The 14,637-nt window shown below is 42.9% G+C and overlaps 1 protein-coding gene across 1 annotated transcript in view; it reads right to left on the reverse strand.

Moving 5' to 3' along the window:
- Positions 1–5,076: 5,076 nt before the first annotated feature.
- The window catches only part of NT5DC2 (5'-nucleotidase domain containing 2), a 33,359-nt gene continuing 23,798 nt past the window's right edge, over positions 5,077–14,637 (reverse strand). The window contains exons 8-15 of the mRNA XM_075286517.1: positions 14,262–14,364; positions 12,954–13,055; positions 12,238–12,319; positions 10,535–10,621; positions 9,380–9,520; positions 7,876–7,940; positions 6,314–6,592; positions 5,077–5,698 (exon numbers count right to left, since the gene is read on the reverse strand). Coding sequence (XP_075142618.1) covers positions 6,331–6,592; positions 7,876–7,940; positions 9,380–9,520; positions 10,535–10,621; positions 12,238–12,319; positions 12,954–13,055; positions 14,262–14,364 — 842 coding nt within the window. The 3' untranslated portion in view covers positions 5,077–5,698; positions 6,314–6,330. The remainder of the gene's footprint in view (positions 5,699–6,313; positions 6,593–7,875; positions 7,941–9,379; positions 9,521–10,534; positions 10,622–12,237; positions 12,320–12,953; positions 13,056–14,261; positions 14,365–14,637) is intronic.

The following is a 14,637-nucleotide window of genomic DNA, read 5'->3' on the forward strand; positions in this document are numbered from 1 at the left end:
CATGTTGTGATTGGTTGCTATGGGTGACAAGGCCAATTCTTATGTCAGTTATGAGAAAAGCGCCTGCCCACCAGTAGCGGTAATATAGAAGAAATTATAGTGTTGGTTTCAAACAAAAAATGTTGTTCTAGCACTTTCCATATAACAGAGGGCAGTGCTCCACTGTTACCCAACTCCATGGTATCTTATATTAGACATGTTTTCTGTATATTGGTAGAAAATCTACAGGTTTGTGCGTTATCTAAGCAGCGCTTTTCACAGTTACTGTGTTCCCATTACAATAACTGACCCAACATGATGTTCCCTCCTAAAGCTGTGCCAGGCTGGGGGTGCTAAGATCCTGTGCAATCTGTGTGGCATCTGACACCACCAATACTATATTCTGTTGTTTGTCTATACGTAGCTTAAACCAGAGACTAGTCCTAAACCTTCAAATGTTACACCATGTAGGCTAAAATCTCCACCCAGTCATAAAAGGTCTACTCTATGCAGGTTCTCACTTAAGAGAGCGATTCATGAGTGCTCTGCCTGATCACAGAGAGAACTATGTGGCTGTAGTTACAACTGCATAGAGGAGGGTAACCCACTGGACATCAGATATGGAGGATTAACCCCAACTCTCCTCTAGACCACCAACGATACAGACATTCACCTCCTCCCTGCCCTACCCCATCAACAATGTCCTCAGTGATGGTGTTGATAACGCCGTTCTATGACTCAGACAACCAGGGATTCTGGTATTAACCTGTTCTCTCCTACTGACCCCCAGAGACACATACTTTAGCCACCCTTCACCTTCCTAGATCATCAGGATTGCAGACATTAACACTATTTTTTTGCCAAGACTCTGATCACTATCTACATAGGCTTATAAAGGATACAGGGGGGAATAATAGGGAATACATTCTCTCTACTGCTAGAGAATAGTCGTCTTATGGCCCTTATATATGGTCAATAACTGGTTGTGTTTCGTTGAGTGATCACATCTTTTCTGTGGCGCTAAATGTCAATGTCTGTAAACTGGGCATGTGCCACTAACACAATGAAAATGTATGGCAGACAAACGATTATGGCAGATATTCTTCCTCCCCCGAGCAGTGTGCATTGGGCCTTAATGTTAATGTTGCTGGTAAAGATATGTATACTGGTAAATCAGCAGCTAGAGCAAAAGGGGACGCTAGAAGCTCCAAAATTCTGATTCACATTTTTCAAGATTGTTGCAAACATAGAAAGAAAAGTCTTGGCCTTCTATTGATAAATATTTAGTTCAAAGTTCGATAGTATTGATAAATGTAACCCATTGTATCCCATGTGTTCTTACAGAATTAACCACAGAATGGATGTTATAGATGTTATTATGGCCACTTCAAATGGTGCAATCCACCCAAATGAATGTGCACCCCTAGCCTCAGTCTGCTGGGGACCTGTAAGAATATAATACTGTAGGTATTGTGCACTCCCATCCATTTACTGAGTCAGAATTTGCAATCACATAATTTGTAATCACAGGTCTGAACAGACCTGTGTGTCCTGCTCCATCACGTCTCGGCTTAGATGCAGTACAGAGATGTGTTGTATGATTTCTAGCCTATGTTGCATTTTTTTCAAGCAATAGCAATGAAATCAGATTTGGGAACATTTACAGAAGCATCTTTAAGGCTGAGGCCCCACGTTATGGAAACGCAGCTTTTATTATTGCTGTTTTTGCTGCGTTATTTTGAGCCAAAGGCAAAAATGGCTACAGAAGTAATGGGAAATATATGGGAAGTTCTTATACTGTTCCCTTCTTCTGAATCCATTCCTGGCTTTGGCTCAAAAAAATGCAACAAAATCTGGACCAAAAAAAACTGTTGCATTTCTGCAATGTGGGGCCTCAGCCTGAGGCCAGGACCCCATGAGGCGAATCTCATCCCCACTTTGTGGTAAAAGACGCACAGTGGACTCGCTGGGATTTCCAAAAACGAAATCGCAGCATGTCAATTATACCTACAGAAACGACAGTGGTTTCCCTATAGGTGTAATTAAAGCAGAAAATCAGCAGAGAAAACCTCTGCAAACTTTTTGTGCAAAGCGATGTGGAACCAGGAAGAAACGCTTTTTTGCTGCAGGATGCTATGTGGGGCTTTAGTCTTAAGTAGAGATGAGCGAACACTAAAATGTTCGAGGTTCGAAATTCGATTCGAACAGCCGCTCACTGTTCGAGTGTTCGAATGGGTTTCGAACCCCATTATAGTCTATGGGGAACATAAACTCGTTAAGGGGGAAACCCAAATTCGTGTCTGGAGGGTCACCAAGTCCACTATGACACCCCAGGAAATGATACCAACACCCTGGAATGACACTGGGACAGCAGGGGAAGCATGTCTGGGGGCATAAAAGTCACTTTATTTCATGGAAATCCCTGTCAGTTTGCGATTTTCGCAAGCTAACTTTTCCCCATAGAAATGCATTGGCCAGTGCTGATTGGCCAGAGTACGGAACTCGACCAATCAGCGCTGGCTCTGCTGGAGGAGGCGGAGTCTAAGATAGCTCCACACCAGTCTCCATTCAGGTCCGACCTTAGACTCCGCCTCCTCCGGCAGAGCCAGCGCTGATTGGCCGAAGGCTGGCCAATGCATTCCTATGCGAATGCAGACTTAGCAGTGCTGAGTCAGTTTTGCTCAACTACACATCTGATGCACACTCGGCACTGCTACATCAGATGTAGCAATCTGATGTAGCAGAGCCGAGGGTGCACTAGAACCCCTGTGCAAACTCAGTTCACGCTAATAGAATGCATTGGCCAGCGCTGATTGGCCAATGCATTCTATTAGCCCGATGAAGTAGAGCTGAATGTGTGTGCTAAGCACACACATTCAGCACTGCTTCATCAAGCCAATACAATGCATTAGCCAGTGCTGATTGGCCAGAGTACGGAATTCGGCCAATCAGCGCTGGCCAATGCATTCTATTAGCCCGATGAAGTAGAGCTGAATGTGTGTGCTAAGCACACACATTCAGCACTGCTTCATCAAGCCAATACAATGCATTAGCCAGTGCTGATTGGCCAGAGTACGGAATTCGGCCAATCAGCGCTGGCTCTGCTGGAGGAGGCGGAGTCTAAGATAGCTCCACACCAGTCTCCATTCAGGTCCGACCTTAGACTCCGCCTCCTCCGGCAGAGCCAGCGCTGATTGGCCGAAGGCTGGCCAATGCATTCCTATGCGAATGCAGACTTAGCAGTGCTGAGTCAGTTTTGCTCAACTACACATCTGATGCACACTCGGCACTGCTACATCAGATGTAGCAATCTGATGTAGCAGAGCCGAGGGTGCACTAGAACCCCTGTGCAAACTCAGTTCACGCTAATAGAATGCATTGGCCAGCGCTGATTGGCCAATGCATTCTATTAGCCCGATGAAGTAGAGCTGAATGTGTGTGCTAAGCACACACATTCAGCACCGCTTCATCAAGCCAATACAATGCATTAGCCAGTGCTGATTGGCCAGAGTACGGAATTCGGCCAATCAGCGCTGGCTCTGCTGGAGGAGGCGGAGTCTAAGGTCGGACCTGAATGGAGACTGGTGTGGAGCGATCTTAGACTCCGCCTCCTCCAGCAGAGCCAGCGCTGATTGGCCGAATTCCGTACTCTGGCCAATCAGCACTGGCTAATGCATTGTATTGGCTTGATGAAGCAGTGCTGAATGTGTGTGCTTAGCACACACATTCAGCTCTACTTCATCGGGCTAATAGAATGCATTGGCCAGCGCTGATTGGCCGAATTCCGTACTCTGGCCAATCAGCACTGGCTAATGCATTGTATTGGCTTGATGAAGCAGTGCTGAATGTGTGTGCTTAGCACACACATTCAGCTCTACTTCATCGGGCTAATAGAATGCATTGGCCAATCAGCGCTGGCCAATGCATTCTATTAGCGTGAACTGAGTTTGCACAGGGGTTCTAGTGCACCCTCGGCTCTGCTACATCAGATTGCTACATCTGATGTAGCAGTGCCGAGTGTGCATCAGATGTGTAGTTGAGCAAAACTGACTCAGCACTGCTAAGTCTCTGCATTCGCATAGGAATGCATTGGCCAGCCTTCGGCCAATCAGCGCTGGCTCTGCCGAAGGAGGCGGAGTCTAAGGTCGGACCTGAATGGAGACTGGTGTGGAGCGATCTTAGACTCCGCCTCCTCCAGCAGAGCCAGCGCTGATTGGTCGAGTTCCGTACTCTGGCCAATCAGCGCTGGCCAATGCATTCTATTAGCCCGATGAAGTAGAGCTGAATGTGTGTGCTTAGCACACACATTCAGCTCTACTTCATCAGGCTAATAGAATACATTGGCCAATCAGCGCTGGCCAATGCATTCTATTAGCTTGATGAAGCAGAGTGTGCACAAGGGTTCAAGCGCACCCTCGGCTCTGATGTAGCAGAGCTGAGGGTGCACAAGGGTTCAAGTGCACCCTCGGCTCTCCTACATCAGAGCCGAGGGTGCGCTTGAACCCTTGTGCAGCCTCGGCTCTGCTACATCAGAGCCGAGGGTGCGCTTGAACCCTTGTGCACACTCTGCTTCATCAAGCTAATAGAATGCATTGGCCAGCGCTGATTGGCCAGAGTACGGAATTCGGCCAATCAGCGCTGGCCAATGCATCCCTATGGGAAAAAGTTTATCTCACAAAAATCACAATTACACACCCGATAGAGCCCCAAAAAGTTATTTTTAATAACATTCCCCCCTAAATAAAGGTTATCCCTAGCTATCCCTGCCTGTACAGCTATCCCTGTCTCATAGTCACAAAGTTCACATTCTCATATGACCCGGATTTGAAATCCACTATTCGTCTAAAATGGAGGTCACCTGATTTCGGCAGCCAATGACTTTTTCCAATTTTTTTCAATGCCCCCGGTGTCGTAGTTCCTGTCCCACCTCCCCTGCGCTGTTATTGGTGCAAAAAAGGCGCCAGGGAAGGTGGGAGGGGAATCGAATTTTGGCGCACTTTACCACGTGGTGTTCGATTCGATTCGAACATGGCGAACACCCTGATATCCGATCGAACATGTGTTCGATAGAACACTGTTCGCTCATCTCTAGTCTTAAGGAATTTCCAGGCCCCGAATGGATAGGTCATCAGTATGTGATCTTTGGAGTTCTGAAACCTGGACCCCGCACCGATCAGTTGTTCCAGAAGGCTCCAGGTGCTGAAAGCTGAAGCAGTGGACATGGACTGGAAACAGTTTGTTCCTATTAAGTAAAAGGAGCAACGCCGCACTCCCATCCATTGTATATCGATAACTCCAGGGAACCACAGCCCCGTTTCATTACTTGAATAGCAGAAAACTGCACACGCTCCACTGCAGTAGCGTCTGGCACCTAGAGTCTGCCTAAATAGCTGATCTGCCCGGGGTCTGGATGTCAGACCCCAACAGATCATATACTGATAACCTAGCCTTTGGATATGTAAGCATGAAAAATCCATTTGTGATGAAAAAAAAAATCTATAGCTGTTCATTGCAGAAGCAAAACTACATGTACTGTTGAACTTTCTAGACACAGTCTTGGTGCAATTTCTGGTATTGCCACAACATGTAAACTCAGATTTAGTGTCAGGGTCTGTGGACCTTAATGTACCAAGCAACTCTCAAGAAACTTGACTTCCTTGATAGGTTTGTAGTAAGACATGGACCCATCTGGATATGGACTGATATTTCCTGCAAACTCCTTAAAAGAAAAAGTGAGATATAAATAACTATACATCCAGTACAAGATGCATCAACCATCATGGCTGCCTGGCACGTCTATGGATCCTCTTAGTAGCAGTACACTACTGTTAATGGAGCTTTTCCATCAATGCAAGTGATTCTTTGTTCCCCCCCCATTGAAGGACTGAGCAGTTGGAACCCCACTGATCTGAAAGTTATACCCAATTATATGGATATGGAATAATTTTTCCTTGATGGAAAAAACTCTTAGGCTGGTTTTACACTGCCGTAATGTAAGTCCGCAAATGGTCCGCAATTGAGGGTTTTCAATTGCGGACTCATTATATTCAATGCAGCCTCTTACACCACCGGATATTTTATAGAACATGTCCGTAACGGCTGTGAATTGCGGCACTGCACGGACTTGCCCACAGAACTCTATGGGCGAGAGCGGCAATTCTATGTTGCCGATCAGCAACTTGCGGAAAGTACATTCAATACTGTTGTGTAAGACCAGCCTTACAGTGCAGTACAGCAGGAGGAGGCACAACATGAAATAACTACCTGTACACACTGTGCATTGCTATGTCCTCCATAGGACCATGTAAAAGCCTTCATACCTGGAATAACTCACCTAAATTTCAGAGTCTGTTATCGAATGTGAACCATCTCATCTAGGAAAGGGGTCTTCATGCAGCCAGTGCACAGCTGATCCATCCATAATGGAGCCTCATGTTGGAGTGGGGTACGTCGTGGATAAAAAGTGAAGTTGATATCATAATTTAATAGGCAACTGATAGAAGACATGTAGATGTCGGAGAACCTGATCAGCCTTCGGGAGAAGTATGTTGGGTTATGGAAAGTTCTAAAAATGCTGCCAAACTGAGGATTGAATAAGTTCTTGGTAATAGACCTGTAATGACAAATCTTTTCATATCATATCATGGAGGAGGTCATGTTTAGTGGGGGTTATTTATTTATTTTTATTTTTTTTACATTAAAGTTTATTGAAATTTTTCAAACAAATTTTAACACAATACACAAAAAGAAGAAGACAAAAAAACAAAAGGAAGAGGGGGGAAGGGGGGGAGCACGGGGAATAGGTGAGAGGGCTAGTGGGGGTTATTTTATACCCCACATTGTATTATTACTCTTAGCTTAAGGAATTCTCCTTACATTTTAAGTATACGGCTTGTCTCAGTTAGGTTGTAGTAGCACCTCTGTATCATTCTGTGAATTTTTTTATTTTTTTTAATGAAATTATTGCACAAAGTAAAAAAAATAGCCATAACCCAGACCTACAAAAAGCACTGCAGGTGAAGCTGACACTGCCATGTTTCTACCTGCATTAGGGTTCCTGGTGCCCATAATATAAGTCCATACTTAATTGTGCACATCCCCTTTCTCCTTGATTTTTGAGCAGGTATAACCTGTTTACACTACGTACTACGTTCTACTAAGTATCAGGATCAGCCCCCCAAGCACTGTTCTTCTTCAAAGGTAATTCATCATTAGCATAGAAGTGTTTATCGTACCGATACAAGACCACAGAAAGGTAGGTTTTACAGCCATGTAATTTCACCACCTCCAGCAACTCAAGTTCTTTTCATCCTAGGTGCCCTTCATTGGCAGAATTGGTATTCTGGCACATTTGGGATTTTTTTTCTAGCCCTCACCATTCCAGAGCTATCAGTGCTGGTAGTTTTGGTGTCTGATATGATAACTAGTCTCTCTAATGTCATGTGGGTGGTGTCAGTAACAGGCAGGGGGGTAATTTAGCGCTCCAATCAGAAGCAGATAGTGTAAGAGCTTCCTTGCCTGTTCCTGTCTGACAACACCCACTTGACATTAGTCTGTCTAGTTAGCATATCAGATACCAAAACTAACAGAACTGATAGCTTGGCAACCATGGAGGCTATAGAAAAAAATTCCAACTGAGCCAGAATCAGCAGAGAAGAGCCTAAAAGGATAAAAAGTGTTTGAGTTGATGGAGGAGGCGAAAGGTCCTTTTGAACCTTACCACAGTGCCTTCTCTCACTTACATATACAGGGGACAAGAGGTGGCAGAAGATACAATCTGATTATGTCTGCACTAACTCTAATCAGAGTGTGGTTTACAGTTAGAATCATCACTTAAGGGGTAACACCAAGTCAGCCCTAAAAACTGAGCAAAAAATATAAACCACAAAGTTTTACCTTAATTCTTGACGCTCTTTCATCCACTCCATAAGAACTTGCCTGGACTCGGCATCTTGGTAAGTCTAGAATGATATATGTAACACTGCGGCTTAGTGTGCATGTCAAGGGTTACTTATTAGAAGAACATAACCACTGAGCCAACTTCAGTAAATATGTTGTAAGAGCGGTGTAATAACAACAGCATAGATCGATCACTGCCTTATACAAAAGTGACACATGTATAACTGGTGAATATCTTTCATTTATCTGTGTCCATTTCATGATATAATTATTCATTGCTATAGTTTTACATATTTATGTTAATAAGTATTAATGCTTTTCTGCTACAGTACAAAAAATGCTAATAAGAATAAAGCATTCACAGGAGAAAGAAAAGGTTTGCAGCCTACAGTAGTGTAAAGGCTCGTTCACATTTGCGCCCCGGGTCTCCGTTTTGCAGGTTTCTGTTCCCTGCCCGAAACTTTACAGTAGGCGGAAACCTGCAGTCATTTTTCAAACCTTTCATTTGAATGGGTTTGGAATGTGTCCGGCTGTGCGCGCTTTGCTTTCTCCGTGGTGAAACCGTTTTTTTTTTTAACCGGACACAAAGTCAGACATGCAGGACTTTGTGTCCAGTTAAAAAAAAACGGGTTCGCCGTGGAGAGCACAAAACGCTCACCAGCGCTCATGGCCAGACACGGTCTGTCAGGTTTCCGTCTTCTGTCAGCAGAGGACGGAAATCTGAGAACGGAGTCCGGGTGCTGGTGTGAACCCAGCGTAAAATTCTGCCTCATTTATTTCATTGCTAACTGAGTCTCAGTTTACACACCAAAGCTAATACCGGAGCTGCAGAAAGTAAGATACGTTAGTCTATTCTGTGTTCACTAATGGGTGGAGTGATAAAATCTGTAAAATGTCAGGATTTCATTAGATGGTATAATTGAAGGGAACTGGTCACGGAAAATGCAATGAAGTCTGCAGAAAGTATGTTATAGAGCAAAAGGAGCTGAGCAGATTAATATAGACTGTGCATACAAACACAGCTGTCTATCACTGCATAGGACCAGCCATTGAAATCCTACGTCCAGAGTGAGAAGGAATTTATTTGGATGAATAAATAACAAGTTACTGTAGTTTCAGACGTGCATTCGGGTTTCTGTCTGTCAGGTCCGCTTGGGTTCTCATATAACTATACATCTCCTGCTCAGTTTCTTCAGCTCTATAACATATTGCCTGCACATTGTACTGCATTTTCCAAGCAACAAGTTCTCTTCAAAGTAATTCAATGTTCTGATGATACATTGCCTTTAAGTCTGCATAAAAAGTAAGAATTTTCCTGTACTGTTTTTATTCATAGTCTTTGGGTAGAGCCGTATATATACATTGACATCAAACGTGAGAAATGCAGAATATTGTGTGTGTGCAAATCACAATGTTAACCAAAGCAGAGCCTGCATAGAGTATTATCCTCCTATGTGTAGTCCTTGCAATAAACAATGTAGGCTTTGAGGTTTTCCCTGACCTGCATCCTCTCCAGCAGCCCAGTAAGTGCCTGTTGCCAGGTCAGTGAATGCATGTACTGTTCAGTGTTTATTATCCGAATTTCATTCTCTAATTCAGGAACAATGGCTCCAGTTCTCCAGCCGTGTCGTAACATGAGATCCTGTACACATGAGGAAAGAGAAGGGACAAGAAACAGTTGTCATTAGATTCAGAACTCAAGTTACTTTAATAATAATAATAATAATAATAATAATTAATAATAAATTGTATTTATATAGCACCAACATATTCCGCAGCACTGTACAATTTGTAGGGTTCAAATACAGACAGATACATAACAAAGAACGTCATTTTACACAATGGGACTGAGGGCCCTGCTCGCAAGAGCTTACAATCTATGAAGGCTGATCTTACACGGCCGTAATGTAAGTCCGCAAATGGTCCACAAGCGGACACATTATATTCAGTGCGGCCTCTTACACCACCGGATATTTTATCTGTGGTGTGCTGGGCCTCCGCACTGAATAGAGCAGGTCCGTAAAGGCCATGAATTCACGGCACTGCACTCTATGGGCGAGTGCGGCAGGACACAGGCGTCTGTGGTGTCTATGTTGCTAATCAGCAACCAGTATTGCTGATTAGCAACCTGCGGACCGTAAAATCAATACGTTTGTGTAAGACCAGCTTTACTTCAAAGGAAAAATGTCATTAGAAAAGGAACTCTTGTTATTCTTATATCACGTTAAATCAATGGGTTAAAAAGCCTCCCATTGATTTTAATGTGTTACGCGCGCTAAACAGAACCTATTGAAGTCTATGGGATTCTGTTTTGCTGCGCTGATTCTGACACAAGTTTACGTGTCAGAACCAATGCTGCATTACATCATGTGAATGCCCCCTCTAAGGGTCTGTCTACAAGGGACTGTGAATTTTTCACATTGGAAACTGATGTGAATTCATCGAGTAATTGCTGTAAGTTTGCCATAGATGGCACCCTATGTATTGCAAAGCTTGAAATCTGCAATGAAAACCTGCAGCATAAATTGACATACGGCAGATTTTATATCTGCACATCAAGTTTCTGGCCAGAAATCCAACTTGTATCCATGCAAATCTGTATGTGAGAAGATGACAAGACAGAAACTCCATTAGAGCAGAATGTCATTCTACTTACTGCTAGATCGCTATAAAGATGATCTCCAAAGTAGAGCACCTTGGACCCTCTCCAGCCTGTTAATCGCAGGAAATCAAACAGGTTTCCCTAAGGAGAAACGTGTCAAGAAATAAGTGTGAACAACACACAAGTCTTTACATGTATATAAGGCACTGCATGTAGGACTGGAGGACTCAAGATATTCTATTTTTTATTCCCTGTACCTTAGTTATATAGATCCTTAAGATAAGCACAACAAGGAGATATCACTCCCCGTACACGCACCTTAAGATATATATGATATACAGATTACAAGTTCTGCACTTGTTATTATCCTGCGTTCTTGTATGTAATTTGCCTATAATAATGTTTCCCATATATTTGCAAAGATTATACCCATAGCTGCCCCCCTGTTTAAGCACTTGATGGATTTGTTGATACCAGCTTTAAGACAGACCTGTAATATTTCATCAGGTTGCTCCTAACAGGGCATTAGAGTCGGAGTTGTACAGTCAAGGATAGTTTTGAGTGGAGTCGGAAAAAACTTACCAACTTGGATCCCAAAATAAAATTATGAATATTTTTTAATAATATCTAATTATTATACCACTAGGTTTTTTTTGTGAATTAGAGGGGCTTCTGTCTGACTGTGGATGTCAGCCATTTATGAAGGAGTCGGAGTTGGTCTGTGGAAGGTTTGGTCTATCGACTCCACAGCCCTGGCGTTTGCCCCAGCCATGCATTACCTGGTTTTGAGGCTTTCGCTGTATAGCTTATTTTAGGTGAGCTTAACTGAATAAAGACTTTGCCTCTGTATTCTGCTCGGTATCTGGATACTAACACTGTCTAAACTGAGGTGTGAACGTTGTATGACTCCAATTTTTGAAGTAGGTTTTGTATCAGTAGTAGAAAAGTGTTTGTCTAGATTAGAAGGAGATCTTACGCTGAATAATCTTTCTGCTTCCATTATACCTATCGGGAAACCACCAGCATTTCTGTAGATATAATTGACATGCTGAGATTTCCAAAACTGCAATGGTTTTGGAAATCATAGCATTTCCACTGTGCTTATTTTTCTGCAATGTGTGAATGGGATTTACTAGGATGGGATTTGCAGTGACTGTAAAATGGAAAGTTTTTTTTCCCATTTAGGACACATGGGGCCCTATCCTAAAGGAGACTATTACTAACAAAATCTCTTCTAAATCACTTCCATGTAGTTGTAAGGCCTCGTTCACATCTGCGTTGGTAATCCATTCAGGGGAGTCCGCATGGGGACTTCTCCGAACGGACTACCGAACGCAATGGTAAGCGGTGTGCAGTGAAAGCACACGGACCTCATAGACTATAATGATCTACTTTCCTGCCCGCATAATTAGTGCAGGCAGCGCATGGAAAAAGGAACCCATTGAAGTCAATGGGAGGCTTTTTTTTTTCAGCGCTGAAATTCCACACCAAATTCCTCACCATTTTCCTCCGTGTGAATGCACCCTTAGTGACATACTGAACATGAGGTTTGGTGCACCTTGGGTGTGTCCATCTATCACAGCTCCCAGAGCTTTATAATATGGCACAACACTGGGAGGCACAAGAGAAAAAAGATGCTTGGTGGAAGCGTTCATTTGGTGAATACCAATAGTATATATTTATTATAATCTTCTTTACATCTTTGTCTGTACAGCATGTTTTCCGGGGGGAAAAAAAACCCCAACTTTTTCTTTTACCTGTTTGTATATTTTTCCTTTTTCCAGACTATTGATCTTGTCCCATTGCAGTGAACCACTTTCATCCAGTCTCCTAAATGGCCTAAATATAATGGAAGAAAGATAATTTTTTTTAAAAAAAGTTCTCATTGTAACATAAATTTAAAGGGGTACTCCCATCTTAAGATTATTCCGTATCCATCTATATCCGATCTTGTTCTGAATGGCAAGATGCTTGGACCATTACATGCACCCCTCCATTCATTTCAATGGGGAGTACAGGAGGTAGTTGAGTGCTATACCCTGGCAGTCTTTGGCACACCCATTAAATTAATGGAGTTGTTTGGACTACCAATGATTTCCAAGTTATCCCCTCTCCTATGATATCTAATAAACTTTGCCTATAACTATATAACAAAAAGGTCTAAGTACAACAGCATATCACATTCTGCCCTCCTCCTCTTATAACATAGCCTGTGCAATAGTAAGGCTAAGTTCACACCTGTGACTGCTGTCTGTTCAGGGTTTTCATCCCCAAATCCACATTTTTCTGCCTTTTTCGGGGGAACACCCAACAGAACCCATTGTAGTCATTATTAGTAACCCCTTCTTAAAGTGGATTAGGTTTCCATTAGTTGGGCCACTAAGTGGACCCGAAGAACGGAATCCGGAGCCCAGGTGTGAACGTGTCAGTGCCCATTTATTTCTATATGATCCGTGCAGTGTGTGGCACATACTTGCGTCGGTCAGTGAAGAAAGCAGGTTTATCAGCCCGCACTATAATCACATCAAACAGATCTCTCCATTCCTTCCCCGCCATGTGCTTCATTCCCTTATCTCTGAAAAAAACACAAGAAACAAAAAAACGTATTCTATTGTGTGACATTTGTAACGCCATGGATCGTACAAGGTCATTGCTGAAACACAAAATCAATGTTTGTACAGTAATGTTTTTGGTCGGCGACATTTCCAAATCAGATATAGCATAAAGCGCCTGTGTCTGCTGCTTCACATACATACACCAACATGTTCTGTAATGTGTCCTGATGGGAGTGGTAGATGAATAACAGCCAACATGATAACATCAACGAGCTATGCTGACAGGTAAGAACAGACTGTTCTGTGACTAGGAAATCCTAGATTCTTGTAATCTTTATAAGATACTGTATTAATATATTACTGTACAAATCATTACAAACTATCTGGAAATTCACCATATTTTCCAGCTAGCGAGTCCCCACTGCTCAGGGTGAATAATGGGGTGTGCATTTTCCCTACACTAAACCTCCAGTCCATAAACCTCCTGTGGGTGCTTTAGTGTTCCAAATTGCCCTGACGGATTCACTTTAACAGCATATCCTGCTTTTCCTAAAAGCTGCTGGGGTTTAAGACCCCAAACCTGGTAATCTGATTTCCATATTTGCCTCCATTTAGAAGATTTTACACATTTTAATGTGCTTGGATGCATTTCAGCGGCTCCCACTACAGGACCACCATGACGCTGAAGCCAAGAATACTACACCTTGCTTCACTGTGAAAGGTCCTTCAGTTTAGGGCCCCAAAATAACAAATTTCCAAGAACACTCTGAACTGTTACCATGATAACTGACTGTCCACCACTACTAACCTAGAGGTATTGTACACATGTGGTTTGTAAGTGTTTTCTGTGTCAATAAATGCGGCCTATACCATACTTTTGGCTAATTTTGTTTTGGTATATTGTGATCATTGTTACTGCCAATATATACAACTTCATCCTCTGCTCTTCTACATATCATGTACATCAGAGACATTCCCAATACATGCCAAACCAACAATGCAAATAAAGTGTGAACAGGTCCTTCACAACAAGTCTGGTACTAAAAACGATCAAAAGGCTGCCAGACCGAAGATGGGTTTGATAACCTGTAGCCAGATTCTAGCCTGTTATGTAAAGCTTACCAGCGCTGTACCTTAGGAAGCCTAGGTAATAATTGTCAGATCATTACATGTTACATTCACCTTAGTTTTACAGACAGACAAGTAAATGATGGGAATATGCTTACACAAAGCTGAAGGGGCTATTGGTAATGAGAAAAAGTTTCTTATTGTGTTTTACAAGCTTATTTAAAACGGCAAAGACTTCCTCCCCATGAAGGATGTAGTGCTCTGGAAGGAGAAAAGACCACATGAGGATTGTTAGTTATCATTGCATCTACACAATAGTATACACTTAACCCCTTAGACAGGTATTCCCATCTCCAGGATCATATTATGAAAGTTTAAGAAAAAACAAAAACAAAAAAACACCTCACCTGTCCCTGGCGCTCCAGTGTCTACCATCGTGGTCTGGTCCTGCAGCTCTGCTGCATGTGACTCAGTGGCCTAAAGAAAGAACCCGGGGATGTCGCTGTGACGTCAGTGGAAGAGACTCGGGACGTC

This window comes from Leptodactylus fuscus, chromosome 9 (assembly GCF_031893055.1).
Source record: "Leptodactylus fuscus isolate aLepFus1 chromosome 9, aLepFus1.hap2, whole genome shotgun sequence".
NCBI classification, from domain to species: Eukaryota; Metazoa; Chordata; class Amphibia; order Anura; family Leptodactylidae; genus Leptodactylus; species Leptodactylus fuscus.